At 38.9% G+C, this 27,341-nt stretch overlaps 1 protein-coding gene across 4 annotated transcripts in view; it reads left to right on the forward strand.

The window, feature by feature from the left end:
* The window catches only part of TMTC2 (transmembrane O-mannosyltransferase targeting cadherins 2), a 518,078-nt gene that overhangs the window by 437,866 nt on the left and 52,871 nt on the right, over nt 1-27,341 (forward strand). For 3 of the 4 annotated variants that reach the window (XM_020993460.2, XM_020993459.2, XM_020993462.2), the window contains one exon: nt 9,003-9,066. In XM_020993460.2, coding sequence (XP_020849119.1) covers nt 9,003-9,066 — 64 coding nt within the window. Of the gene's footprint in view, nt 1-9,002; nt 9,067-13,520; nt 15,468-27,341 lie in introns of those variants that run through there. The other variant, XM_020993461.2, reaches the window with a different exon arrangement.

The following is a 27,341-nucleotide window of genomic DNA, read 5'->3' on the forward strand; positions in this document are numbered from 1 at the left end:
GAGCCTTAGTGAAATGGCTTATTGAGTATCTAGGTAGACTGGGATGGACCAGAAACCTCAGGGAAATGTCAACCATCTGGGCTGCTGAAATGTGTGGGAAAATTCAAGGTCCAGGTCCCACTGCTCCATCATTGGTAGGAATCAAAGTCTCCCTGGGGGAGAGGTGAGAGTCCAGAGATATCTATTCATGCATGTCTGTGAGCCCAGACATACACATAATATAAATGGGTAGCACATACTTTATTGTATACTGTGATCTATAATCATCGAATAAGGGACCATATTTTAGTCAAGAGAATGTTGGATTTAGAATCGACAAAATATGAGTTTTAATCCCACCTCTGAAACTTGCAGGTTGTGTGACAATGAGCAAGTCATTTAACTTCTAGGACCCTCAATTTCTTTGTGTGGATAAAGGAGGGTTAGGGGGAAGTGCTTATACCTATAGTACTTAGCTGGTAGGACTATTATGGGCCGCAAATAAAATATAAAATGTTTTGCAAACTATATAGTGCTATATAAATGTTGTGCTCTTTATAGCTGAATAGCTGTCTAACGTATCTTTGTAGATAGATGGAAGGCTTTCATTTGGGGTCATGATGTCAACTGAAAATACAAGATGAGGGAAATCACAAAATCTTAGAGACAGAAACAGCCTCAGAAGCTGTCAAGTTCAACCTAAACCTAAACTTGAATATTCTCTTTAAGATCTCTGATAAATGGTCTTCCAGTATCCCCCTGGAATACTGTCAGTGATGGGGAACCCTTTTGTCCCGAGTGAACCACTGTGGGGTGGATCTCATTGTTAGGAAGCATGTCTTTGTATGAGCTAAAATAAGCCTTTCTATTCTACCCATTGTTTCTGGTGCGCCCCCCCCCCACCTTAGGCCAAATAAAACTGGGTGACTTCCTCTTTACCTGTCCTTTTGCTGCTACCTATGCTTTGTATGCACGTTTTCTTTTTGTCTGTCCTCTTCCCTGTAGAATGTGAATGCCCTGAGGTCAGGGACTGTTAGATTTCTTTGTATTTCCATCATTTAACTCTGTGCCTGGCAGTGGTAATGCTTAATGAATGCTTGTAGTCTGACTTGCTCTTAATGGCCTCGTGGATTCTTGAAGGCAGCTATCATGTTTTCCCCAAATTTCCTTTTCTTCAAGATAAAATTCCCAGTTCCTTCAGTCAGTTAAAGGACAAGTATTAGGCTCTTAGCATATGCCAGGCACTTTACTAAGTACTGGAGATACAAAGACAGACAAAGAAACAATCCTTGCGCAGCAGGAGCTCGGTCTCATGGGGGAGAAAACTTGCAAACAGCCTGTGTTGTTGTTCAGTCCTTCTGATGAGGTGTAGATTCTTGGAGTGCTGGGAACCTGAAGATCACAACGCCCAGGTCCTGTCCAAATGAATTCAACCCAAGTCTTCTTTCAGCCAAAGACCTAGTTTTATTACCCATGACCCATACAGGCCAGACTCTTAAGGAATCTGAACGTTAGTGACACCCATAAGAACGAGCAGGCATGAGGAAATCTCAGCATTTAAATGGGGGCCAGGATGAATCTTATAAAAAGCCAAGTAATTTTGGGGTATGGGAAGGAGGGGCTGGGAAGAGGATCTGTGCAGGCAATTTTGTGGGCCACATGTAGGAATTTACTTCTATCTTTATTAAATGTGAACTTATTACAATCAGCTCATCTTGCAAAATTAACAACTTGACTTTAGGAGTTTGGGAGAGTCTGGGAGGGTGCCCTGAATAGATAATGAAGGGCTAGGCTTTATTAGGGTAACAAAGAACTTGGAGGAAGAGTTTGAATGGGGTCTGGATAAGCTCAAAGGTGGAAAATCTAGGATCAAAGCTTCATTAGGATGTCAAAGATTAGGCTTCCTCATTAGGGGACCAAAGGGAGATTAGGGAGTGCAGGTCCATCAGAATAAGAATAAGATATAAGAAAAGGTCGTTGAATGGAGTATAGCCTCAGGCCACAGTTTGAGACCAAGTAGATGAGTGAGGTCAAAGAAAGTTTAAGGGTTTTCTGTGGCCAAAGAAATGGGACCCAAATTCTTTTTGGAGTGAGGGGCAAAGGTCTAACACATCACTTCTGGTCATGTCCAACTCTCTGTGATCCTGTGGACCTCAGTCCAAGGGCTTTTCTTGACAAAGGTAATTGGAGTGGTTTACCATTTCCTCCTCCAGTGGCAAAGAGGTTAAGTGACTCGCCCAAGTTTATACAGCTAGGAAGTTTTTGAAACTGAATTTCAACCCAGGTCTTCCTGACTCTAAGCCTCGTATTCTACCTGCTGTGCCATCTAACTGCTTCCCAACAAGCTATATATAGTATAAAGAGGAAATCACCAAAGTCTCTAGTTCCTAGTCCATCCTGCATCCTGGCTGCTCATCCCTAAATAAGCATTAACTTGCTCTTTAATGGACTTTCAATAATATTGATGGGGCACTAATGATAGACCCTGAACTTTCCCATGTGGTCCAGGTCCCTGGCATTCACCTGGGACACCCAACCCTTCTAGGTCCTTCTCTGTTACCTCCCAGTCACCCAAGCCATATCACTCCTTGATCACATACAGATTTTCCCACAGTCTTTCTGTGTATAAGTGTCCATCTCACCCCCATTAAATCCCTCAGATTCCTTAAGAGTCTGGCCCGCTTCTATTGGCGATATAGTAAACCTTGTCTCTGCTCAGATTCTTAAATGCTGGCCAATAGCCTAGACCCAGTAGGAATCTCACTCACCTCAACCAGTGTTCTAATAAACTTTATCTTTGGCTGAAAGAAGTTTTGGGTTGAATTCATTCGAGGGAGGACCTGTATCACTTGCTGCAACAGTATGACACCCATAATAATACACATGATTATGATTGAATAGAATAAGACCATGCTCTCATTTTGAACACCATTCCTCTCTTAATGGAGTCAGAGGGCTTATTAGTTTTTTTAGCTTCCAAGTTACACTTTTACACACAGGCAGATTGGAGTGTTGGCTAGGCTTGGAGAGAGGAAGACCTGAGTTTGAATCCAACTTCAGACACTTACTAGCTCTGTGCCTCCATTTCCTCATCTCCAACATCTTCCTACTTCATAGGGTTGTGAGAATAAAATGAGTTAACCCATGTAACACTTTAAATATGTTTGCAAACTATCAAGTGCTGATGTGGTTTAGGGGTTTAGGGGTGCTGGGACCCCAAAATCACAACACACGGGTCCTATCTAAAAGAATTCAACCCAGGCCTTCTTTCAGTCAAAGACAAGGTTTATTAGAACATCCATCATATTGGTCAGACTCTTAAGGAGTCTGAACATTAGCATCCTTTTGGCTTATTGGCTAGATTATAAGAATCTAAGCATCTTAATGGAGACAAGATGGGCCTTATATACAAAAAGACTGTGGGAGGGACCTAGGAGTAGCCAGTAAGCTGGGGTGAACAGAACTCCTGGAACCTGGACCTCATGGCCAAGGGAGAATGGAGCCTAGCTAGGATTAAGTGTGGGAAATGGCCAGGGACCATAGGGAGGAAAGGCAATGGAGGGGAGATTGGTTCTAGCCACAGTGAAAGGCCAGTTGATGGGATTATAGCCTCAGGCTAACACCAGAGATTTGGCCATGTGGGAAATTACAAGGTTTTTCCTTTCTGGGGTCCAGATCTCAACCCCATCAGTGCCATGTATATATGCTGTTAGATATTATATAGATACTGCAGTCATTCAAACAATTTTTTCCCATCATGTTTTCTAGCTATAATTCTTCCATGCAGTTTTTGTGCAGGTAATTTTGTGGGCCACATGTAGGGCTTTACTTCTATACGTATTAAATGTGAACTTATTACAATCAGCCCATCTTGCAAAATTAACAAGTCAACAATTACCATGCGGCTGTCTCTAAAAACCAAACTAAAATAAAAAGCTATTTGATCTCTGATCTTTGCTAAAAGGAAAATTCTGTGTTCAGGCCTCTTGATAAAGGAGGCAAAACTTAGGAAGAATGAACTGAAAGTAGTTTGTTAAAAAACACAGTGGTGGTGAAGAGGTCTAGAGGTTTGGGGGTGCTCCTGGGAACCCCCAAGATTGTGATGCCGGGCCCTGTCTGCAAGAATTCAACTTAAATCTTCTTCCAGCCAGAGAAAAAGTTTATTAGTGATAAATCACATAGGCCAGGTGATGCCCGCAAGGATGAGCAGGCATGAGAAAGGCTTAGCCTTTGGGGCATGAGATTCTCAGCATCTAAATGGGGGCCAGTGTGGATCTTATATAGTAACTTTTTTACTAAAGTAACTTCGAGTGGCCAGAGGAGGGGGCTGGGAAAAGGGTCTAGGTAAGAATTCCAATTGGAAGATCTGAGAGATTGAATAGGCAATGGGAATAGATAATGAAGGGAACTGGAAGGCATCTGGATGAGATCCAGAAGTTGGGGCCAGGGCATTCAAAGGGAGATGAGGGGCTGGGGCCTGTAAACATATGGGAGTCAGATTCCCTTTGGGGCAAGGGGCTAAGATCTTGGCTTGGGCCCACGCCATCAGTGGGATGACCAAACAGTAGGGAACCAAGAGGGCCTCCAACCTCTATGCGTTTGTAAGGGCAGCATTTTGTAAGACAATCCTGGTAAGTCCAGTCTACCATAAAGGGATGGGCCATTATGTCTCAGTCCTCCCCTGTTGAAGCATCATAGGGCATGAGATTAGAGTTAAGGGGATGGGCTGTTGTGTGCTGGCTAGCAGGTAATATAAAAGATGAGGGAATGGGAGCAAAGTACACGAGCAGACTGGTCTCCCAACAGACTGATTAATCACTACATGCTGTACCCAGAAGACAAGCCAGTCTGGAAACAATGGGGTCACCTAGGGCACAAATTTCAATATCTTTATTAGAATTACAGAATCCAGAACAAAGGATATAATAGCCCCATGGTACTCCATGCTGAGTAGATGTTTGGAGTGTGGTATTCACTTAGAAGCCATAAGTTAAGAGGAACAGTAAGAAATAACTAGTGTGCACATAGGAGGAAGTGCAACCACGAAGGCGATGGGAGAATCCTGTGAAGAATGCTCGAAGGAACTAAATTTATTTAGCCTAGAGAAGAAAGGAATGAAAGGACACTTGAAAGTGATCTATTGAATACTTGAAAGACTGCCATGTGGTTCCAGAGGGGAGAATTTAGACCCCTAGGAATAAGAGAGGGGGATAATTGGATATTTGGCTCAATATCAGGGAGAAGTTTCCAACAATTAGGCTTGTCTAGAAAACGCAGTCTATTGCCTCATGAAGTTGTCATTGCCTTTTCTCTGGTAGCGTTCAAGCAGACATATATGACAAGCTGTCAGCATTTTGTAAAAAAACTCCAAAAGGCTAAGAGAGGTGGAATTTTATGACCTTGTTAAAAGGAAAATTCTTTGTTCAGGCTTTTTACTCTGATTACTGCAGCAAATTTCAGGAAAAAAGAGAATGAAAAGGAGTTTATTAAAAGTATGTCAAGGTAGCAATATGTTGACAGGCTGATCAGAGATCAGTAAGGATTCAAGATAGCACTAGCTTTTATTGATAGCTTTCCTAATGGGATAAAGACAATTCAGATGGGTCCATGTCAGCAAAAGGGCATGGGACATTATGTCTCAGTTCCTCCCCCCAATTGCTGGTATGTGTAGGCTAATAGGTAGTAGGTATATGAGAGATAGCAGAAATTCGAAAGCTGCAGTCTGGGTGATGTCTCCTTTAACAGAAGCTCCCCCAGCAGTGATTGACGGGCTGGACTGAGAACAATGGGTCACTAAGTCACATAACTTATTTTTTATTGGGGGGTGGGGCAGTTGGAGTTAAGTGATTTGTCCAGGATCACACAGCTCCTAAGTGTCTGAGGCTGGATTTGAACTCAGGTACTCCTGACTCCAGGGTATGTGCTGTATTCACTGCATAATCTAGCTGCTTCCCACATAATTTCCAATGATCTTTAATCCAGGTATCTTAAAACTGAGAACTTATGATTTTGTGGATAGTTTTTGTCCATTCGTTCTTTGTAGCCATGTCTATATTACATATACATTGCATAAAAATGTAAATATATGTATTTTTATATACATATATATATACACACATATAAGCATGTATGTATGTTTATGAATACACATGTATTCTTGTTTTCCTCCTTCTCCTCATGCCTCCTGCTTTTCATTCATCATACCTCATCCCTCTCTCACTGGAATCTTGGACTGTGGCTCCCGCTCCCTTCACTCTGGTAGATGAGCTTTCACCATCCTCTACCAGGGACCAGGCCTCTACACCAGTTCCCTGCCATCTCTTTACCAAGTCCTCTGAAGTACCCAGCCCTTTCTGATTCTACTTTAAGAGCGGCCTCTCTCCCAATCCCCAGCCCCTTAAGAATATAAAGTCCTCGAGAGCATCAGCTGTTCTTTTTTTTGCTTGTATTTTTATTTCTAGTACTTAGCACAGTGCCTACACATAGTGATTAATAAATGATCTAGCTATCTCTTTCTGTCCATCTACCTACCTATCTGAAAGTTAATTACCTGAACCCTCACGCGCTGACAGATGCTTTGCTGACATTCATGTTCATACATCAATCGAGAGAAATGATAATTTCTCTCATATTAATTACCAATATTTGAATGAGGACCAAGGTTTTTTCCCTTTTTCTACCTCCTCATTGAGAAATCAGCTCCTGTAGATTATTCAGGAAGCCTTTGAAGTACGGGGTTGATAATGAGAAGGAAAACTCAGATCTGTTCAAAAGGTAAAGAAATTTTGGTTTAGGTGAATTGATGGATTCTGGACCATTGTGTCTTACTCAGGTCTGGGAAAAAGTGGATTCTCTCTTTTGTATAGATTACCTTAGACAGGATGATTTGGGTATAGATAAGCCTTTTGATCAAGACTGAGTAATTAAAATCACATTCTGCCAGACCCTCATTAGAATAAGCCCACCTCTCATTATAATATTCATTCTCTCATAACTTGTTAGCAGAGTTGATTGCTACCCTCAGGGATACCCAGTCTTCCAAGAGCATATAAGCATTGAGTGGGTTCCTTAAGAGGTCTTTGGCATTTGAGAGTGTCACTGACCCTGATTAATAAAATGATTAATTACCCAGAAATTGTCTCTTGGACTTTTTATACATCCCCCCATGTCATGAATAAAATTTGAGTGTGTACTGTAAGGTAAAGGCAGCAGCTAGATGGCCCAATGGGTACAGCTCCAGGCCTGTAGTCAGGAAAACCTAAGTTCAAAACTGGCCTCAGATACTTGCTAGTTGTATGACCCTGGGCAAGTCATTTAACCCTGTGTGTCTCAGTTTCCTCATCTGTAAAATGAGCTGGGAAGGAAATGGCAAACCCCTTTAGTATCTTTTCCAAGGAAACCCGAAAATGGGGTCATTGAGAGTCAACCATAACTAAAACAACTAAACAGCAACATGCACACCTCTCAGGTGCTCTCATAGATATGCAGAAACCCTACCATTCAACTTGCTGTTGTACTCATTATTAATATTATTACATCTTCCCTTTGCTGTGAATACCACCTTGGCTTATTGTTGGGTTTTTTTTTTGTTTGTTTGTTTGTCTAGGCAGTGGGGTTAAGTGACTTGACCAGGGTCACACAGCTAGTAAATTTCAGGTGTCTGAGGCTGGATTTGAACTCAGGTCCTCCTGACTCTAGGGCCGGCGCTCTATCCACTGCACCCCCAGCTGACTTTTTACCTTGGCTTATTTAAAAAAAAAACATTGATAATCTTCTTTCCCTATAAAGTTTCTTTCTTTTTTAAGTGTCAAACCATAGTTTCTTTAGTTTATGTAAACATTAGTTTTACCAGTCATATAGTTTATTAATAATAATAGATAATGCAATAATAATAGATAATATGTATCAACAATGTATTGGTTGTGAGAAAAGTTAGTCAGAATCACTTCTAACGGGGGCAGCTAGGTGGTGCAGTGGATAGAGCACCAGCCCTGAAGTCAGGAGGACCTGAGTGCAAATGTGACATCAGACCAAACACATGACACTAGCTGTGTGACCTTGGGCAACTCACTTAACCCCAATTACCTAAAAAAAAAAAAGAATCACCTCTAATCATCAGATGCAGGTGCTGACTTCCCTACATCCACTGAATTCACAGTCTAGTTATTCAGCTCTTTTCAGAATGATAGTCAAAGTCTCTTATGAATTCTTATGGGGGAATGCCATGACTGTATTATGTGGAAATATTCTTACCGGGAGTAATGTTGTGATATGAAGTGACTTTACATTGGTATACATTGGTATGAGTATACTTGAGTATACATTTTCCCCAAAGATTGAACACTAGTTTATGGATGCATCAGAATTGTCTTTGTATAAACAAGAGCTCATATTTCAATATTAAAGAATATATCAATTAGAAATATCTTTAATATGTTTGTACATGTATAACCTATACCAGATTGCTTGTCATCTTGGAGAGGGGGGAGGGGAGGAAGAAAAAATTGGCACTCAAAATCTTCTAAGAGTGTTGAAAGCTATCTTTACATGTCATTGGAAAACAAAATACTATTAAGTGGGGAAAAAAGGGGGGGGAGGGAAGAATATATACATTTGCAATGTTAGGCCTTGATTGCTTCAGGTTAGTATTATGAATATTAGCTAAGCGTGAATCCCTGCTGTCAAATGCAAAATGTGGACTATTTAACCACACTTGAAAAATTCAAGTGTATTTCATTTGTTTGTGGCCATTAAAGAAAATTAACATATGATCAATCTTGACATTTTTTTTCCTTTGAGAATCTTAAATTACTTTTTTACTGATTTTTCTTATGCTTTGGACATGATCTAGTTTTTTTGTTTTGTATTTTTTTTAATATATATTACTGTAAACTTAATTAGTGTTTTTGCAGTTCTAAAACAAACAACCAAACTTCAAATGTTGGCATTATTTTGCAACATAGGGATTCTGGTAACCCATCTTCAGTTTTAAATTAAACGATTTTTTTTTCTCTTCCTGACAGACAAGCTAGCCTCAATGAAGCAGCTGAGAAATATTATGAACTGGCAGCCAGTTTGAGACCTAATGTAAGTACTTTCTTAATGATGCTGTGATGGACTCACAGCATGGGTTACATTTGCGGACATAAGAGTATGTCATGCCTGGCTTTCTGATCTGTGAGCACTCATCCTGAATACTCTTTTAATGGATAATTCTACAAAGAAATCTGCCAATCTCCACTTCTCTGTTTCCCAGAAATGAAAACAATGTGTGGGTTGTATGAAATGTAATTAATTTTGGTCATTTGGGTAATGATTTTAGCATTCATGCATGCTTTAAAATTTGGTGGCTTTTTCAAATTAATTGCATAATTCTTTGGAAAAGTATTTTATCATGAAATAAAAGATGTAGCCCTGTAGCTTCATATCCTATTGCAAAAAGACACAGGAACCTTTTTTAACAGCACCAATATTTTCCTGTTCTTATGTGCTGTTAAAAAATTCAAGACATGGATCTTTCTTTTCCCAGTTTTCATTTCTAACAAATGCCTTCTTCAAACTTCAGCAGAAGTTGTTTGCATTAGAATTTTTCACCAGGGTAGTCCCACTTCTGTAAAGTGAGAGGGGTATAAATTAGATCATTCCTGTTTTAAGCAGCTTCTTTATGATAAAAATGGCTTTGTATTTGGCTTCCACTGATGGCCTTTCCTTGGCGCAGTGTGGACTTCCAGGCAGTGTCTTCTCACTTTTTTTTCTCCCTCTTCTCTGCCATGTTCATCCTCAATGTGGGCCCTCTGAATAACTTTAGAGAACTTCTAATGTAAAATGAGAGTGTTTACATGGGATACCTAAAAGTAATGAGTCTGATTTGTATAAAGTAAGCAAGAAAATCACTATCACTGCTTCATATACTAACCAAGACTTTTAGCTTGTGGATTTCTACCACATGCAACCTCAATTTGAATACAAATCATTCTTTCTTTGGGGAAGGCAAGGTGTGATATAAAGAGATGTGTAAAGGTATATGGTAGGGCAGATGCTTTTAAGAAGTTATACTGATGGGTTCAAAGGATTATCTTGCCCTCCCCCCTTCCTCAAAAAAGAGTTAAAAGTAACTTAAATTTTATAGTGTTTTAATGTCTGCAAAGCTCTTCGTTTTCATCAATGCCATGATCTTGAGTAAGGAATTTAATCTTTCTCGGCCTCAATTTCCCAATATATAAAAAGAGGAGATTGGAGCAGATCAGGAATGGGGAACCTGTGGCCTCCACCCCTGGACTAGATGGCCTTTGTGGTCCCTTCCAGTCATATAGCTATATTCTTTATTCCTGATGCTACCACCTTCATGCATGCTCTCAATACCATCTGCCTAGACTGTTATAGTAGTGGTCTCTCTTCTACCTCTAACCCACTCTTCATAGAGCTATTGGGATTATCTTTCTTTTGTGATAACATCCCTCTTCTACTGGTTCCCTATTGCCCCCAGAGTTAAGTTAAAACTCAAGGCTCTTCACAATCAGGCAACCCCACCCCATCCCTCCCCCCCACATACACACACATACAACCTGGTCTCATATTACTCCTCACCAGGCACTCAGCTCTCGCCAAAATGGACCCACAACAAATAAGAGTGCTCTGACATGGCTGTCTTTCACTGTGCTCTTCCTTCTTAAAATGTCCACCTTTGCCCTCTTTACCTGTTGAGTTCTGACCCATTCTCTAAAGGTCAACTCAAAAGCCAGGACCTCCATGAAACCTATCTATCATCTATAATCCCTAGGATAGGGGAGCCTTTAGGAAGCTGGCTGTACTCCCTGGGAAGGATTTTGAAAAAAAAATTATTTCAATAGGTAGTCATGTGGGAGCAGTCCATTTAAAGTCCAGGGTATAGCACATGAAAAAATAATATTAATAATAAAAACATCAAAAACCACATGATTATATCATTAAATTCATAATTTCCTCTGCCAGAGCAGGTTGGTGACCTCTCTTTAACTTAAAGTCTTTAGAGGTTTGCCAAGAACATTGTGAGATTAAGTGACTTGCAGGGGCTCATACAGCCAATATGTGTCAAAGGCGCTTGAATCTGTACCTTCTTGGCTATAAGGCTATCTGCCTTTCCATTGCACAACCTTGCCTCTGGTAAATAAGGTTGAGTCTGCTCCAGTGACACTAGTTTCCTTCTTCTTCCTCAAACATGACATTGCATCTTCCAACTTCCTGGCTGTCCACCATGCCAAGAACCCTCTCCCTCCTCATTATAGCCTCCTGGCCTCCCTAGATTCCTTCAAGTCTCAACTAGTATTCCACCTTCTAGAGGAAGCCTTTTCTGATTCCTCTTAATTTTAGTGCCCTCTCTCTTGTTTATTCCCAATTTATCCTATGTGTGTATGTGTGTGTGTGTGTGTGTGTGTGTGTATATATATATGTATATGTATGTGTGGTATATATGTATATGTATGTGTGTGTATATATGTATATGTATGTGTGTATATTATATATTATGTGTGTATATATGTACATATATACACATATATATACACATACATACATACACACACACACACACACACACACACACACATATATATATATATATGTATATGATTTCTTGTCCTATATATATCTTATTTGTAGAAAGCTGTTTGCATGTTGTTGCCTCTACTAAACTATTACTCAAGAGCTCCTTGAGAGGGGAGTGGGGAAGCTGTCTTTTATCTTTCTTTGTATCTCCAGCATTTAACACAGTGCCTAACACATAGGAGATACTTAAGAAATGTTTATTGACTGACTTATTGACTGACTTAGTTTATGTGAATCTATATACAAATGGGAAAACAGCTTGGAACCTGATTGTAAAGTGTCTTAAAGCCATGGTAAGGAGTTTTTACTTCATTTGTTATTGTTATTGTTTTCTCCTTCATTCTCGAAGAAGACCATAACATCAGGGAGGTGTGCCATGACATGCAAGTGAATTGCGTTTAAGTGAGGCAGGGCTGTGCAAAGTCACCAGCCTTACTTTCTCCTCCGGAGCCATCTGCGTCCAGTGGCGAGATATAGATCAGGACTTCATTTGGCATGCAGTGGGAAACACTATAGAAATTTTAGTAGTGGAGTGACATGTTCAGCCCTCCACATTAGAAAGATTACCCTGACAGGAAGATGAAAGATCGATTTGAGAGGAGAATGATTATCAGCACAAGGAGCAGTTGCCTCTTTTCCTTGGGATCCTCATGGTCTATGTTGACATATTCTACCTCCCCCAAATCTTTGTAGAGAGAAAAACCATTCAGCTTGAGGAATTTGAAGTGATCATCTGGGTGGAGCTAGTTCCACACCATGACTCCATAGAGATAGCATTGTGGGTGGTGAAGATGAGTTTAATTCCATCATGGCAGCAGAAAATAATTCTGTGTAAAATTTTATCAGTCATTTGGAGGAGTCATTGATTTTGGAGTCATTGAAAGAGTTAACTTTAGAATTCCAGTAAATTTTACCTCTAAGGTACCTTTGTGACAGTTTTTCCTCTGATTTATTTCATTTTAACATTTTGCATTTTGGATTTGGATTTCATATGTTATAGTATATTCCCATGATAACTACTGAAGAAAACCTACGTTAAGATGAACATATTTTTTTTGTCTTGCTTTCTACTTGATATCACTCGACAAATATTTATTAAATGCTTGCCACACGATGTTCCATATCAGCTCTTCAAACCTTCTCCTGCATAATTCACACAATCATTAATATTAAAAATAAAATGTGGCATCAATGTTTTATGGCTGCTGTTCTACTTTATTTGACTTTTTGTACAAAAATGAGTGAAGATTAAACTTTGTATTATGTTTTTAAAAAATCTTACTGGAGTGATAAAATGCTTTACCAAATATTTTCTCATAGGTTTCTTTATTTCTCTACTTTTCCCCTTCAAGTCATTAAATATAATTTGCATTAGTCAGTTTAACTATCAATAATTCATCTTATCCTCACTCCTCTTTGCATCATATTTGCCTCAGAATGATGCTGTCTAGAGAGAATCTAGAGAGAGTATTTAAATGGAATTGCTGTTAACTATTTGGACTAAGATGTTCACTGATATGCAATCTAACTCTCATTTTCTGTGAACATTAGCTTTATGTTTCCTGTGGGAATTAGGCTAAATTCTTCATTAAATGGTCCATTGCTGAATTGCTGATTATTTCATCAATAGAAGGTAAAAGTAGGGAGAAAAGGAATCATTCACTAGTCTATCAGATTCTGACCAATAAGAGACAAGACTGGTTGCCATGGTTAAAATAATAGGAATTTTAGAGAAAGGGACAATTTTGTCTTGGAATTTTTGGTAAGTAAAGTAGGGAACCCTTGACATCGTATGATCTATACTATAAAGGATAGAGAGCCCATTTTTACACCATACCCTAGAGGGAAATATTATCTCTTTGCTCAAATTCCTCGTAGTTCTTTTCCTAGGTTTCTCTAATGAACTTGTCTCACTTCGTTTTGTTGAAATTATTTTTCTATGTGTCTTTTCTCTACAGATTGGACTCTAACCCTTTAGGGTATCACTAACATCTAGCAAGGTACCTGGTTTAGTAGTGGAGTAAATGGTTCCATACTACCATGGATAAAGAAGTCATAAAATAAATCTTTCAAAAGCATTCATTTTTTAAACATCAATGGTGGTCAAATAAGAGAACAATGGGCCCCAGGTCATCCTACTATCTTTTGTTCTTTGTGTAAGAATATCAGCATGCTCCTTAGCTAAGATGTAGATAAAGCTCTTTGTGCTTATCATTGTATATATGAAGATTTAAAGAAAGATAAGATAATTTAATCTATACTGCTAAAATCTCTTAAAATACAGTAATAGTATTTTGGTCATATTGTCATTGTAGGCTTACCTTTAATTATGATGTTCAGATTTTAATTTTTTAACAATGCTTTCTATAACTGCTCTATTACTTTATAATAAATTTGAATTAGAAACATACTTTATTATCCTTTCTTGTTACATTACATTAATAAATAGATTAAAAGCTTATTTTAAAAAAAATTACATATTGCCAATAGGCTAGAATAATTAAAATATTTTACCCATAACTATTGCTTTGAATAGTGCGAATTTGAATAATTGGATTCACTAAATGGTACTCAGCTGTGAAGGAAGGAAGGAAGTGAGGAAGGAAGGAAGGAAGGAAGGAAGGAGGAAGGAAGGAAAGAAAAGAAAAGAAAAGAAAAGAAAAGAAAAGAAAAGAAAAGAAAAAGAAAAGAAAAGAAAAGAAAAGAAGGAAGGAGGGAAGGGAAAGGGAAGGAAGGGAAAGTTGAGAGAACAAAGTGAGAAAGGAAGAGAAAGAAGGAAATCAGGAAGGAAAAAAATGATTAATTAGGGTCCTAGAGAAACAGGAAGAAGGAACAGGAACAAGAAAATATATTGCATGTGTTAGTATTACAAAAGGAGACTGACACTGCTTCTTCTGAGACAGGGAGAGAAGAGCAAATGGCTGAAATTCTAGGAAACTCTGAAGCAGTAAAGAGAATGTGGATCATGACAGGTGAAGAAGAGAAGTTTAGATGGCATGGATTGTCTTTCACCTTCTGAAATGAAATTGATGGCTAGGTCTAGGGAATGTAGGCATGTGTAAGAGAAGCACCATTGCATAGTTACAAAGAGCTGGCCTTGGAGTCCAGAACTGGGTTTAAGTTCAGCCTGTGACACATAATATATGTGTGACCTTGGACAAGTCATTTAACCTCTCAAAAATTCTAAGTTACAGAGTTGTTGCTGACCTGTGTTTATGGAAGGAGTTTATCACTACTCCTGAGAGGAGTAATGGTAGTGGGCAAAAAGATTTGGGAAAATAATTGTTAGGATTCCAAGAGTGGTAACTATCAGTAGATAAATAATCTAGATAAATGGCATATCTGAATTTGCTGGATAATTGTCAATCCAACAAGTCTGCTGTTGTTGTTGATGTAAAGTTTTAGGCAGTTCATAATCATGGAATTCTAAACAAAATCCTCAAACTTTGTATGGATAATAGTACTGCTTATTAAAATGTAATGGTTTATCTACCTGACTTTTATGTATTTAATATTGTACTTACAATTTGCTTTTGCTAATTTCATATTTTATGAATGCACCACATCAGACATTAATAATATATAAACTTGGCAAGGATGCTCTCCAAGCTTGAAAGCAAACAAAAAGACATTGCATGTACTCACAACACCTTTTTCCAGGCATTTAGAGGTCTTCATTATTTTGGTCCGTACTTATAGAATTCAAGTATCACTGTCTGTTGGACTTTACGGCAATAATTCTGTGGCAAAAAAAAATGTAAAAAACAGCGCTGCAAAAGAAGGAGTATGGGTAAAGAAGTAATCATTACTGAGTGCAACTATGTCATAACCAGTGGCATGTTTTCTGAAAATGCATTTGTACATGGGATGTGGGGAGGGACTAGAATTCCTATTTTATAGTAAATATGGAAAGATTGAAAAGAGCCCAGAGAGAGTCACCCAACTGATTGCAGTGGGATTGGAGGGAAAGGTTAATAATTAGAATTCTTTGGCCTGAAGAAAAAAGACTCAGGGAGGATGTTTCAACAACTCTTCAAAGATATAAATATAGGTATTATCTAGAGATATCTGACAAGCTATTCTTTAACTTTCCCCAACCTGGGGTGAAAGAACATAAAATTAAATCGGAACTATGAAAATCTAAATTAGAAATTAAAAAAAATTAGATTTATTAGGAAAATTTAAGTTAATTAAAATGAACTACCTTGTATGTACTTCTAGCTATTTGTGAGTTGGGAGGGAAATTAAATGACATCTTGAGAGCCTTGACATAGGCTTCTGTGGTATGTGGTAAACATTAATTATATTCACTCAGTGTAAAACTACAGATTTTGTATTTTTGTCCTATAGCAACTGAGGAGTCACCAAAGGCATTGGTGATTTTCAAATGGGGGAATCTTATACATGATGATGCCCCAGGACATTAGAAAGGTTATTTTGACAGCTTCCTAGAAGGAGGATTGGAAGGACAGAGATTGAAAGCACAGAGACAAATTAAAAGGTTATTAAGTGGGTCTGGGCAAGAAGTGAAAAGGATTTAATTTAAAGCAACAGAAAAGTAAGAAGAAATGAATGTAAGAAATATGGCGGAGGTTGACTCAACAAGACATGATAACTCACCTGACACAGATTGTGAAAGAAAAGGAAGTCAAGGATGACTCCAAAGGTTCTAGTCTAGGCCACTATGAGGACAATGGTTCTATTAACAGAAATAGGGAAGAATGGAGCAGGGGCATTAGGAGAAGGAAAGGAAATTCCATTTTAGACATGCTGAATTTGTGTTGCTGATAAGAAATCTAGGTAGAGATAACTAGCAGGGAGTTGGAAAACTGAGAATAGAACTTATGGAAGAGAAAGGCTGAAGTCTGTCCTTATCCAACTGAAAGTACTCTCCAAAGTCACCTCTGGTCTTTTCATCAGGAATGCTTGAAACTCCTCTATTTCATTAAATTTCTTTTTTTCCCCTTGAAGGATTATACTTGGCTTTGCTGAATAGATTATTCTTAGTTTTAATCCCAGCTCTTTTGCCTGCTGGAATATCATATCCCAAGCTCTTTGCTCCTCTAATGTGGTATCTGCTAAATCCTTATTGTGGTACCATGGTATTTGAATAGTTTCTTTCTGCCTGCTTTAAGTATTTTTCTCTTTGACCTAGGACCTCTGGAATTTGGCTATAATATTATTGGGAGTTTTCATTTTGTGATCTCTTTCAGGTGGCAATTAGTAGATTCTGTCCATTTCTATTTTACCTTCTGTTTTGAGGATATTAGGTCAGTTTTCCTTGACAATTTCCTGAAATAGGGTGTCTGAGCTCTTTCTTTGATCATAGCTTTCAGGTAATCCAATAATTATTAAATTATCTCTCCTCAATCTGTTTTCCAAATCAGTTATTTTTCTGTTGAAATATTTCACATTTTCTTCTACTTTTTAAACTTTGTTTTATTGTATCATGATGTCTCATGGAGTTTATTGGCTTCTAGTTGCCCAATTCTAATTTTTAAGGAATTCATTCTTTGGTGAGCTTTTGTGCCTCTTTTTCCATTTGGCCAATTCTGCTTTTTAAGGAGTTAATTTTCATCAGTGAACTTTTGTACCTGTTTTTCTATTTGGCCAGTTTTGTTTTTTAAGGTGTTATTTTCTTTAGTGTTCTTTTGTGCCTTTTTTTTTTACCAAGCTGTTAATTGTCTTTTCATGATTTTCTTTCTTTGCTTTCATTTCTTTATCTAATATATTCTCTACTACTCTTATTTGAGTTTGAAAATCATTTTTACTTCTTCTAGAAATTCTCGTTGGGCTTTTGTCTAATTCACACTTTTTTCCCCCTTGGAGGCTTTGCTTATAGTTGTTTTGACTTCATTGCTTTCTTCTGAGTTTTTGTCTTGACCTTCCCTGTCACCTTAGTAGCTTTTTATGGTCAGGTTCTTTTATTTTTATTTTTATTTTTTTTGCTCATTTTTCCCACCCTATTTCTTTATTTGAAACTTTATGTTAATGTTGGGCTCTATTGCTGGTGTGGTGGGGTGGGGCAGAACAGGCATTGTCTCAAGCTTCAGGCTTTTTTACCCTGCTGTTTCAGAGCTAGTTCTTAGGATATGAAAGTGTTTGGTGTTTTCAGGGTGGTATAATCTGAGGAGAGGTTTGGTCACTGCTTTCCTAGCCTGATCTTGGTTCCTTACTCCCCTGATCCCTTGAGATTGCCATTGATACTGTTCCTTGAGGCTAGAAGTTGTAGTATTTAAAAAGTTTGAAAGACATACTTTCTGGGTGATTTAATCATTTTCTTTAATGATATCAACATTTTAGGAGAAGGCACCTTTGTGGTACTCTTGAATGAAAGGCAATTGTGGCCATGGGCTCAAGGCTTATATGCCCTTTGGAAGAGGGTGGCAGTTAACTCTGATTAATGAGAGGTAGACTATACAGGGAAAAGTGCTTATTCCAGTGAGGGGCTGAGAGTGACATCATGTCACTCTTGAACAGAGGGACTATATTCAGACCACTCCCAGCTTTGGGCAATTTAGACAAAGAATCTATAACCCCCACCCAAGCTTAAGTTAGTTTGGTAGAGTAGCAATACCCACAATGAGAATGTTATCTTATTTCCATTAGCCCTGTCCTTTAGAGATTGGATAAGGAAATAGGATGGGGGGAAAATCTGGCGTCACCTCAATTTTAATAATTGGCTGTTAATATGAGAGAGAAATAATCATTTCTTTTGAAGTGATACTGCCCCTCAGGGCTTCCACTCCCTCTTGATCAACAGTGCTCCTCCCTGCTCTTGATCTATGACTCATAAGTGAGTATAGGCAGTGCTTTTGCCAAACAGCTGCCCTTCAGGGTTTCTATGTGTTATCTCTTTTGTTTTATGTTGATTTTATTTGTATGTGTTACCCTCTTGAGTAAAAGTGTTTCTCTTTGCCCTTGAACTTATGAGGTGTTAGAATCCCCAGATCACAACACTGGAGTCCTGCCCAAAAGAATTTGACCCAAGCCTTCTTTCAGCCAAAGACAAGGCTTACTAAGGATCCACCATATTAGTCAGACTTTTAAGGAATCTGAGCACCTGTGAGCTATTGGCTAGATTGCAAAAATCTAAACAGTGGCTAGATTATAAGAATCCAAGCATCTTAATGGAGACAAGATGGACCTTACATACAGAAAGACTATGGGAGGGATCTAGGAGTGGCCAAGTAGTCTGTGAGGTAATAGAACACCAGGGACTTGGACCACTTGGCCTAGGGAGAATAGAGCCTAGATAGGATTAAGGGTGGGAAGTGGCCTGGGGCCATAGGGAGGTAAGACAATGGAGGGCTAGTTAGGTCAAGGGTAACAGAAAATGGGAGATTGGGTGTAGCCACAATGAAAGGCCAATTGATGAAATTAATGACCTCAGAGGAAAGCCGGAGACCTCCTTGATCAAGTGGAAGAATTCACAGAGAATCCCTTAGACAAATAGGACCCAAATTCTTTTTGGGGTAAGGGACAAAGGTCTCAGCTTGGGCCCATACCCTATCAGAACTATGACCCAGAAGTGGGTACAGGTAATTTAGTTGCAGAATAGTTTCTGGTCCTATATCCAGTAATATCTCAGGGGTCCCCTTAATCTCTTTCTGAACCATTGCCAAGTCCCCTTACCATCTCTGATTTGAGAACTCCTGAAGCTGCTGCTGCTTCTATCACCACCCACTAGTCCTACCACTGATGTTTCATCCATGTGGGCTCCAGGTCAGCCTCATCCACCATGTCACAGATTTCTCTTTCCAACCCCCTATCTTCTCTTGGGCTAGAAGATCATCTCATGCTGACGTTTTGTTGGCCCCGCCACTCCAGAATTCAATTTGAGGAGTTATTTTAAAGTTGTTTGGAGGGGAATGTTGGAAGAGCTTGGATGAATATTTCTCTGCCACCTTGGGTCCATCCCTGGGAGTCTTCCCTTTTTCTATTGAGGGAATAACCATCCTTCTAGTCACCCAAATTTACTACATTAACACTTACTCTACCTCATCCCCTGAATAAAAAAATCAATGCCTAAGACCTGCCTATTTGCTTCCACAACATCTCTCACAACACTCCTTTTCTTTACACTCACATGCCTAGGGCCCTAGTAAATTTAGTCCTTCATCATTTCTTGCCTAAAACACACACACACACACACACACACACACACACACACACACACACACACTCACACACACAAAGTGTTCATGCTGAAAAAATAAATAAAATAAAATGGTACAGTAACTTCCTGATTGATCTCTCTGTTTCTATTCTCTGTCTACTCCAATTCATCCCCCATGCAGTGGACCAATTAATATTCCTAAAATAGAGATGTGACCATGTCATTCTCCTGCTCAAGAAGTTATATGATTCTAGAACGAAATTCAAACTCTTTCATTTGGCATCTAAGGCCCTTCACAATGTGATGCTGAGTTATCTTTTCAGACTGATTTCATGTGACTTCCCTTCATGTACTCTATGCTCTAGAAAAATTTGCCTACTCTCTACTCCCCGAAGTCATACATCCTATCTCCTTTCTCTGTGCTTCTGCTCAGGGTGGGTGTCCCACATACTTAGAATGCAGTTCTTACTCACCTTTGCCTTTAGTAACCTTAGTTAGACAAAGTTATCTAAGTTAGACATTTAGCTAATAATTGTCTGAGGCTGGGTTTAAACTCAGGACTTCCTGTGTCTGAGTCCATTACTCTATCCTCTGTGCCATCTAGCTGCCTCATTTTATGTCTTACTAGATAGTCTTTAGAATTGTGGCCAGAAAAAAAATGTCGCCCTGTATTTGGGCTGGTAATTGGCCCCCCTCCAAACTTAAGTAGGTTAAGCCTCATTAAACAAGTGCATTTGTCACCAAGAACATATTCAAAGCCTTTTGTAAGTTTTCTAGGTTCCACTCCATGTCACAAACAGAATAGGACTTTATCCCATATGAAATGTTTATATGTCCATAAAATATGTATGTGCATAAGCATATGTACATATATGCATAACATTTATTGCATTGAGAAAATACTTTTTTCAAATTCCTTCTTGTCTCATGCCATACAATTAGTCCCTGATCATCCATAAACTTAGACTAAATGTTTGATTTCTATAATGAGGAGCTGATTCTTATATTCCTCATAAATTTCCCAAACTCTCAAATATCAGAGGATCAGTAAAGGCCAACACAATTCACCTGCTTTCTCGGTTCTGAATCCTTGGAGGTGGTAGATCTTCCTCTGGTCACTTTATTAGATAGCATGTACTTAGCCACATTGAAATCTTCTGCTTCCCTGAATGTTTTTTTTTAATTTTTTATTTCAAAATCCCATGGGTAATCATTCTGGGAAATTTATTTTGGTTACATATGTATGAACTTTAACCTTGTTTAGATTCATAACAATCAAAAACTTCGTCGTGGTTAGCAATTCAGAAAATGAACTTGAATAACTTAGTTGAGCAAAGCCTCTGGGAAATTTGGTTTGATTTAATTCTCTTAGCCTAAGCATATTTTTATATGTATTCACTTTTAACTAACATTCCTTTATTGGGATGTCATTTATAGTGTCACATGCAGCCAATTAATAAGTTTGAACTATGAGATCCCTATACCAAAACTATTATTAATTTGCATAATATGTAGAGCTCCATTGGAGAATTTCTTTTTATTTTATTCCTTACCCCAGTCCCCCTGCCAGTCTGTACTACTACCCTGCTTCACTTCTGTTTGTGGGTGTTTGGGTGATGTTCACACCAATGAATGCAGAGTTTCATTCAAACACTTGTTACTTGTTTCATAATTTGGTTTGGCAGGATTGTAACTAAGGCAAGGCCATTGGGGTCTTAGACAAAGATAATAAAATGGGGGGCGAGGCACTTCCTCCCCATACTTTCTGGATATGTGCCAGCCTCTGACAGATAGCATAACTTTGCTTTCTCATTTGTCTCCATCTCCTGTATCCCATCATCATAGCTTCCCTCTCCCCAAACCTTGCTGGGTACATCAGCGCTCTCAGAGGAACGAGTTACTTCTGTACTGATACCACCTGCAATCAGACTGTCCTCAGGACCACTATTTCTCCCACAATGCTTTTGAACCAGTAAAGGATTCTTTTTATTTTACATATAGAGAGATAGATAGATCAATATCAACTTCCATCCATGTAGATACCCATCTATCTCTATTTTCTTATATATTTATCCATTTATGTATCTTTATTATCTTGGTCTATATTTACACTGGAGTTAGGAATTCACTGAGCTCCCCTTGAATTAATAATCTTTTCCAGTGCAAATTAATACTTCCCCAGCAACTTAGAGTGTCAGAGATTTGTTTGGGGGCGTGGAGAGAAAAGGGACTTATCCAGTGTCACACAAACCATATGTATTAAAAGTGGGATCTAGAAACCACATCTTACTGACTCTGTTCCACCAGGTTGCCCCCTTCTCACCTTGACTTTTAGTAATATGGGAATAGTGATTGTGTGTCAAAGCACACTCACTTCTCAGATTCCTTCTAGCTTGAAGATTCATTGATTTTACTCTATATGAGAGAGAGAGAGAGAGAGAGAGAGAGAGAGAGAGAATGAAAGAAAGAAAGAAAGAAAGAGAGAGAGAGAGAGAAAGAAAGAAAGAAAGAAAGAAAGAGAGAGAGAGAGAGAGAAAGAAAGAAAGAAAGAAAAAGAGAGAGAGAGAGAGAGAGAGAGAGAGAGAGAATGAAAGAATAATTAATTTGATTCCTTAAAATATAGATATTTGCATCAGAGAAGAACCTAGAACCTCTTTGGATGTAGGCGGAGGCAGCTTAGCAGAGAGGAAAAATTACTGCTAAGGAAGTCAGAAGACCTGTTTTCAAATCCACCTTTGCTGTTTCATACGTTTAGACTTAGTTAAACCATTTAATCTCTCTGGGCTTCAGTCTCCTCATCTGTAGATCAAGGGGCTAAATGAGATGGCCTCTAAGTAATGGGATTGGGATCTGGACCCCAGAAAGGAAAAACCCTGGACTTCCCACATGGCCAAATCTCTGGTGTTTCCCTGAGGCTATAATCCTATCAACTAGCCCTTCATTGTGGCTATACCCAATAACCCAATTCTGTTGCCCTTAACCTAGCCTAGCCCTCCATTGTCTTACCCACGTATGACCACTTCCCATCCTTAATCCTATCTAGGCTCCATTCTCCCTTGGCCATGTGGTCCAGGTCCCTGATTTTCTACTACCTCACAGTCTCCCCTCACCCCCCAGACTACTTAGCTACTCCTAGATCCCTCCCACAGTCTTTCTGTATATAAGGTCCATCTTGTCTCCATTAAGAGGCTCTGATTCTTACAATCTAGCCATGGCTTAGATTTTTACAATCTAGCCAATAGTTTATAGATGCTCAGATTCCTTAAGACTATCTATATATCTATCTATAGGAAAAGTCCCTGTGGTTCAAAGCTGCTGTTATTCAGGAAGAGGACTCTGAATCTAAGGCCACTCCAAATCAATGGGAAAATGTTTGTTTTAAAGCACCCAGAAATAGGTCAGAGATTTAGATCTGGGAGTGTCCTTATATTGACCCTAGAGGTTTAGGGGCATTAGAAACCCAAAATCACGACATTCAGGTACTGCTTGAAAGAAACTGACCCAAGCCTTCTTTCAACCAAAGACAAGGTCTATTAAAGATCTGCCATATTGGCCAGAGTCTTAAGGGTAAAGTTAGGTAAGGGTTAAGTTGGGTAAAACTTCTCTATCTCTATCTATCTATCTATCTATCTATCTATCTATGTATCTATCTATCTATCTATCTATCTATATCTATCTATCGGAAAAGTCCCTGTGGTATCTATCTATACATACATACATACATACATACATACATACATACATACATACTTTTTTGTGGGGGGCAGGGAAGGAAAGCCAAAACTGCAGGATTCTGTATACAGAAGGATTAGCTCTGCTGTAATACACAAGCTGTGTTTCAGAATAATGGTCACTCTTCTCTAAATGGATTTCATTTTGAAAGTAACTTGTTCAACTATGGAAGGAGCTGACCCTCATTTGGGAATAATTTGAGTCATCACTGAAAATGTTTTACCCAACATTGGAAGTTTCTAAAAGTTCCTTGAGACAAGAGGGGAGGAGGAGGAGGAAGGAGGAGGAAGGAAGAGGAGAAAAAACAATGACTTAATTACTTAAATCTTCCAGGATGTGGTTTCTTAGTTCCTTCTAGGGAGATAAGAACTGTGTTTATTTAAATAAAATCCCAGTTCTCTATCAAAATGGAGGATGGAAAATTAAAAGAACCTAGTGCTGACTTTGTCAGTAACTTCTCTGGGCTTCCTTCACCGTAAGCATTCTTTTTAGCAACATAAAAGTGAGTAATCGGGAGAGATAGCTAGCCCTAGTTCCCGGCATAGGAAATGAATGGCATTGTTTCTTTACCTTTCTTTCTCTAGTTTCCTTATTTTGATTTTCAATTCCTGTTCTTATTAAAGTTGTTCCTGGTTGAATGATTGAGTGCTCTATGCCCCACAACTCACCATGTGAAGCACCCCACTTGTGCTTTGGGATTGATTATTGTGTAAGTAAGACAGTGTCCTCAAGCATCATTTAATGGGGATTTATTAGGCATCTAATATTTTGCCAAGTACTGTGGCAGGCCTGGGGGATACAAGATAAGTTGCACCTTCCAGGAGCCTCTGTTCCACTGTAGCTTTCAGCCAAGGCCCAGAAAACTTATCTATATTTTTTTTATCTTCTTTATTTTTAGACAGTTGGGGTTATGTGATTTGCCCAGGGTCACACAGCTAGTAAGCATGAAGTGTTTGTTCTGAGGCTGGATTTGAACCCAGGTTCTCCTGACTTCAGGGCCGATGTTCTATCCACTTCACCACCTAGCTGCCCCCAGAAAACTTATCTAGAAGCAACATTTTATATCTCTTTTGTGTAGACCTGGCTGTGTGACCCTGGGCTAGTTCCTTAACTTCTTAGTGCTCTCGGCTTATCTGTCTTGGTAAAGGGCTTTCTTCCCCCAGGGCCAGGGGTCTAGTTCCTGTCTGATACCTTGTTCATACCTATTGTTTAAAATGGATTAGTCCATTTGACTCTTTATGACCCCATTTTAGGTTTTCTTGGCAAAGACACTTAAGCAGTTTGCCATTTCCTCCTCCAGCTCATTTTACAGATGAGGACACTGAAGGTTAAGGGTTAAGAGACTTGCCCGGGGTCACATAGCTAGAGTTTGAGGCCAGATTTGAACTCAGAAATATGAGTCTTCCTGACTCTAGGCCCAGCACTAAATCTTCTGTGCCACCTAGTGCATTAAAAATACCCATTCCTTATTTAGACCTGGATTCAAGGGCTGACTTTGACATTGATGAGCTATTTGTCCTTATGGAAAGTTAATTTTCTGAGCCTCAGTTTACTCATCTGTAAAAACAGGATAATAATATATCAGAACACCTACTAGATGGGGCTGGATGGGAGTCACATAAGGAAACCCATTGTCAAATGCTGAACATTATGGCTATTATTTCTTCATATATCATCAGATACCTCCTTGAAATAACACTGGAAAGTATGACTGGTTAAATATTTAAAGATCAAAACATTTTTGCTTTCTTTTGCCAGAAGATTTTATAAAAGCTATATTGGGAAGCCATGCTGCTTTCAATTAGCCTACTCCCAGAGGTAAAAATCTGTCATTGTCTTTTACTTTTCTTTTCCTGGAAATTCTTCTGTTTTAATCTCATTAGATTGAATTGGGGAATAATCTTATCTTCTTCATGGAATGACAGCATGCTAATAGAAGAAGTATTGCATTACCTAGTAGTGTATTACACCCCTTAATAGTAGCTTTTGGTGGCTTTGTGGAAAACTTCTGAATAACTTTTCTGGGCATCATGTTCCTAAGCTATAAAATGAGAGAATTGGGCTTTGTGATTTCCAAGCTGCCTTCCAGCTCTTGATCCTGTGATCTGAAGTATTCCCCATTCACTGCAGCCATTTAGAGTCAGTAAGTTTTTACCATCAAAGATTTCCAGCCAGGACTGATCAGTCAGATTTTGATAAAAAAACAAAATGCAGTCCTATTTTAGGAAGAGCTAACTGAAATGAACAGTGATAATGATAGGGATGGGATCTGAAGCCCTAAAGGAAAAGACCATGTCTTTGGGATCTGGACCCCTAAAAGGAAAAGCCCCTGAACTTTTCCACAAATTTCAGTAGCCCAGATCACTGGTGCCTCTGTTCAAGGCATCTGGCCCACCTCAGCCCACCTTAATTACTTAATTAGCTTACTTAACACACCTTAATAGCATCCAGGCTCCTTTCTCTGTTACCCTTGATTACCCCAGGCTACTTACCATTCCTTAATCCTATCCAGATCTTTCCACAGTCTTTCTATATAAAAGTGTTGATTTTTGCCACCGTAAATTGTACAGATTCTTAAAATCTGGCCCGCTTGTATTGGCATCACAAATACCCACAGACTCACTAGGAGTCTGGCCCACCCAACCCGTGTCTTAAAATAAACTTACTCCTTGGACTGAAGGAAGGCTTGAGTGGTCGAATTCTTTCAAGATGGACTCCTGACCGGTACCCTTGCACTTCAGGGTTCCCAGCACCCCAAACTGCAACAATATCATTTACAACTTGAGACCAAGAAAGTATGAAAACCACAAAATCAGCCCTTGTTAGCCTTGCTCATTCCTCCAAGCCCCACCTCTCAAAAAAAGAAATGTCATCAAAGGAGAGCTGGTTAATTTTCTCTAAACCAAGAATTTCAGCAAAAAAAAAGTAATTAGAAGGTGTTTTGTTTCTTGATTGATGTCAGAGTGAATGCTTAAATGACTTTTTTTTGTCCTTGACTTTATAACAGGCAGTGATCTCTCTTCCTTAAGTTGTGAGGTATAAATTTATCCAGGTATCTTATATCCACTCAGGAGAATGTGAGATCTTTGAGAGCAGGGATTCTTTTTCTTTCTGTCCCTTATATTACCAGAACCTGGCTCAGTGCTTTGCCCATAGTAGAAATTTAAAGACTTAATGGATTGGATTTGTAGGCATAATAAGAAATCGGTTAAAGGCATTTGGAATTTAAGTGCTTTAACTTGGAAGGGCTACTAGGTGGCGCCATAGTGCATAGATTTCCTGGCCTGAAGTGAGGAAGACTCATCTTGTTGAGTTCAGATACCGCCTCAGACACTTAACTAGCTGTATGACCCTAGGCAAGTCACTTAACCATGTCTGCCACAGTTTCCTCATCTGTAAAATGATCTGGAGAAGGAAATGGCAAACCACTCCAGTATCTTTGCCAAGAAAATCCCAAATGGGGTCATGAAGAGTCAAACATGACTGAAAAACAACTAAACAAGAACATGACTCTGTAGCACAGTATTTGCATTTCTTAAATCCTAGTCTTTGTAGTTGATGCTGACTTTACAGAGAGACTAGGCTGATTGAAGTAGAAAGTGTGTTGACAGTTGATATTCTCAGACAGTATTGTTTATAGTCTATCCATGTTTTACTGTCATTTTTACCACCACCAACAATTATATAATGATGTTAAGTTTGAAAAATATTCTGTATCTAATATCACATTTGTTTCTCTCAACAACACTTGGAGATAGGTACTATAATCATTCCCATTTTGCAGATAAGAAAACTGAGACAAAGAGAGGCTATTGTGACTTGTTCTGACTATTCTTAGCCCCTAATTCACATTGTCTCTCCTCTGGTGCCTTTGGTATTGAACTTAACCTTTAGATTAGGACAACTCTATTCCCCAAATGAGAAAATC

This window comes from Phascolarctos cinereus, unplaced genomic scaffold (genome assembly GCF_003287225.1).
Source record: "Phascolarctos cinereus isolate Bilbo 61053 unplaced genomic scaffold, phaCin_HiC Scaffold_1;HRSCAF=81, whole genome shotgun sequence".
Classification (NCBI taxonomy): domain Eukaryota; kingdom Metazoa; phylum Chordata; class Mammalia; order Diprotodontia; family Phascolarctidae; genus Phascolarctos; species Phascolarctos cinereus.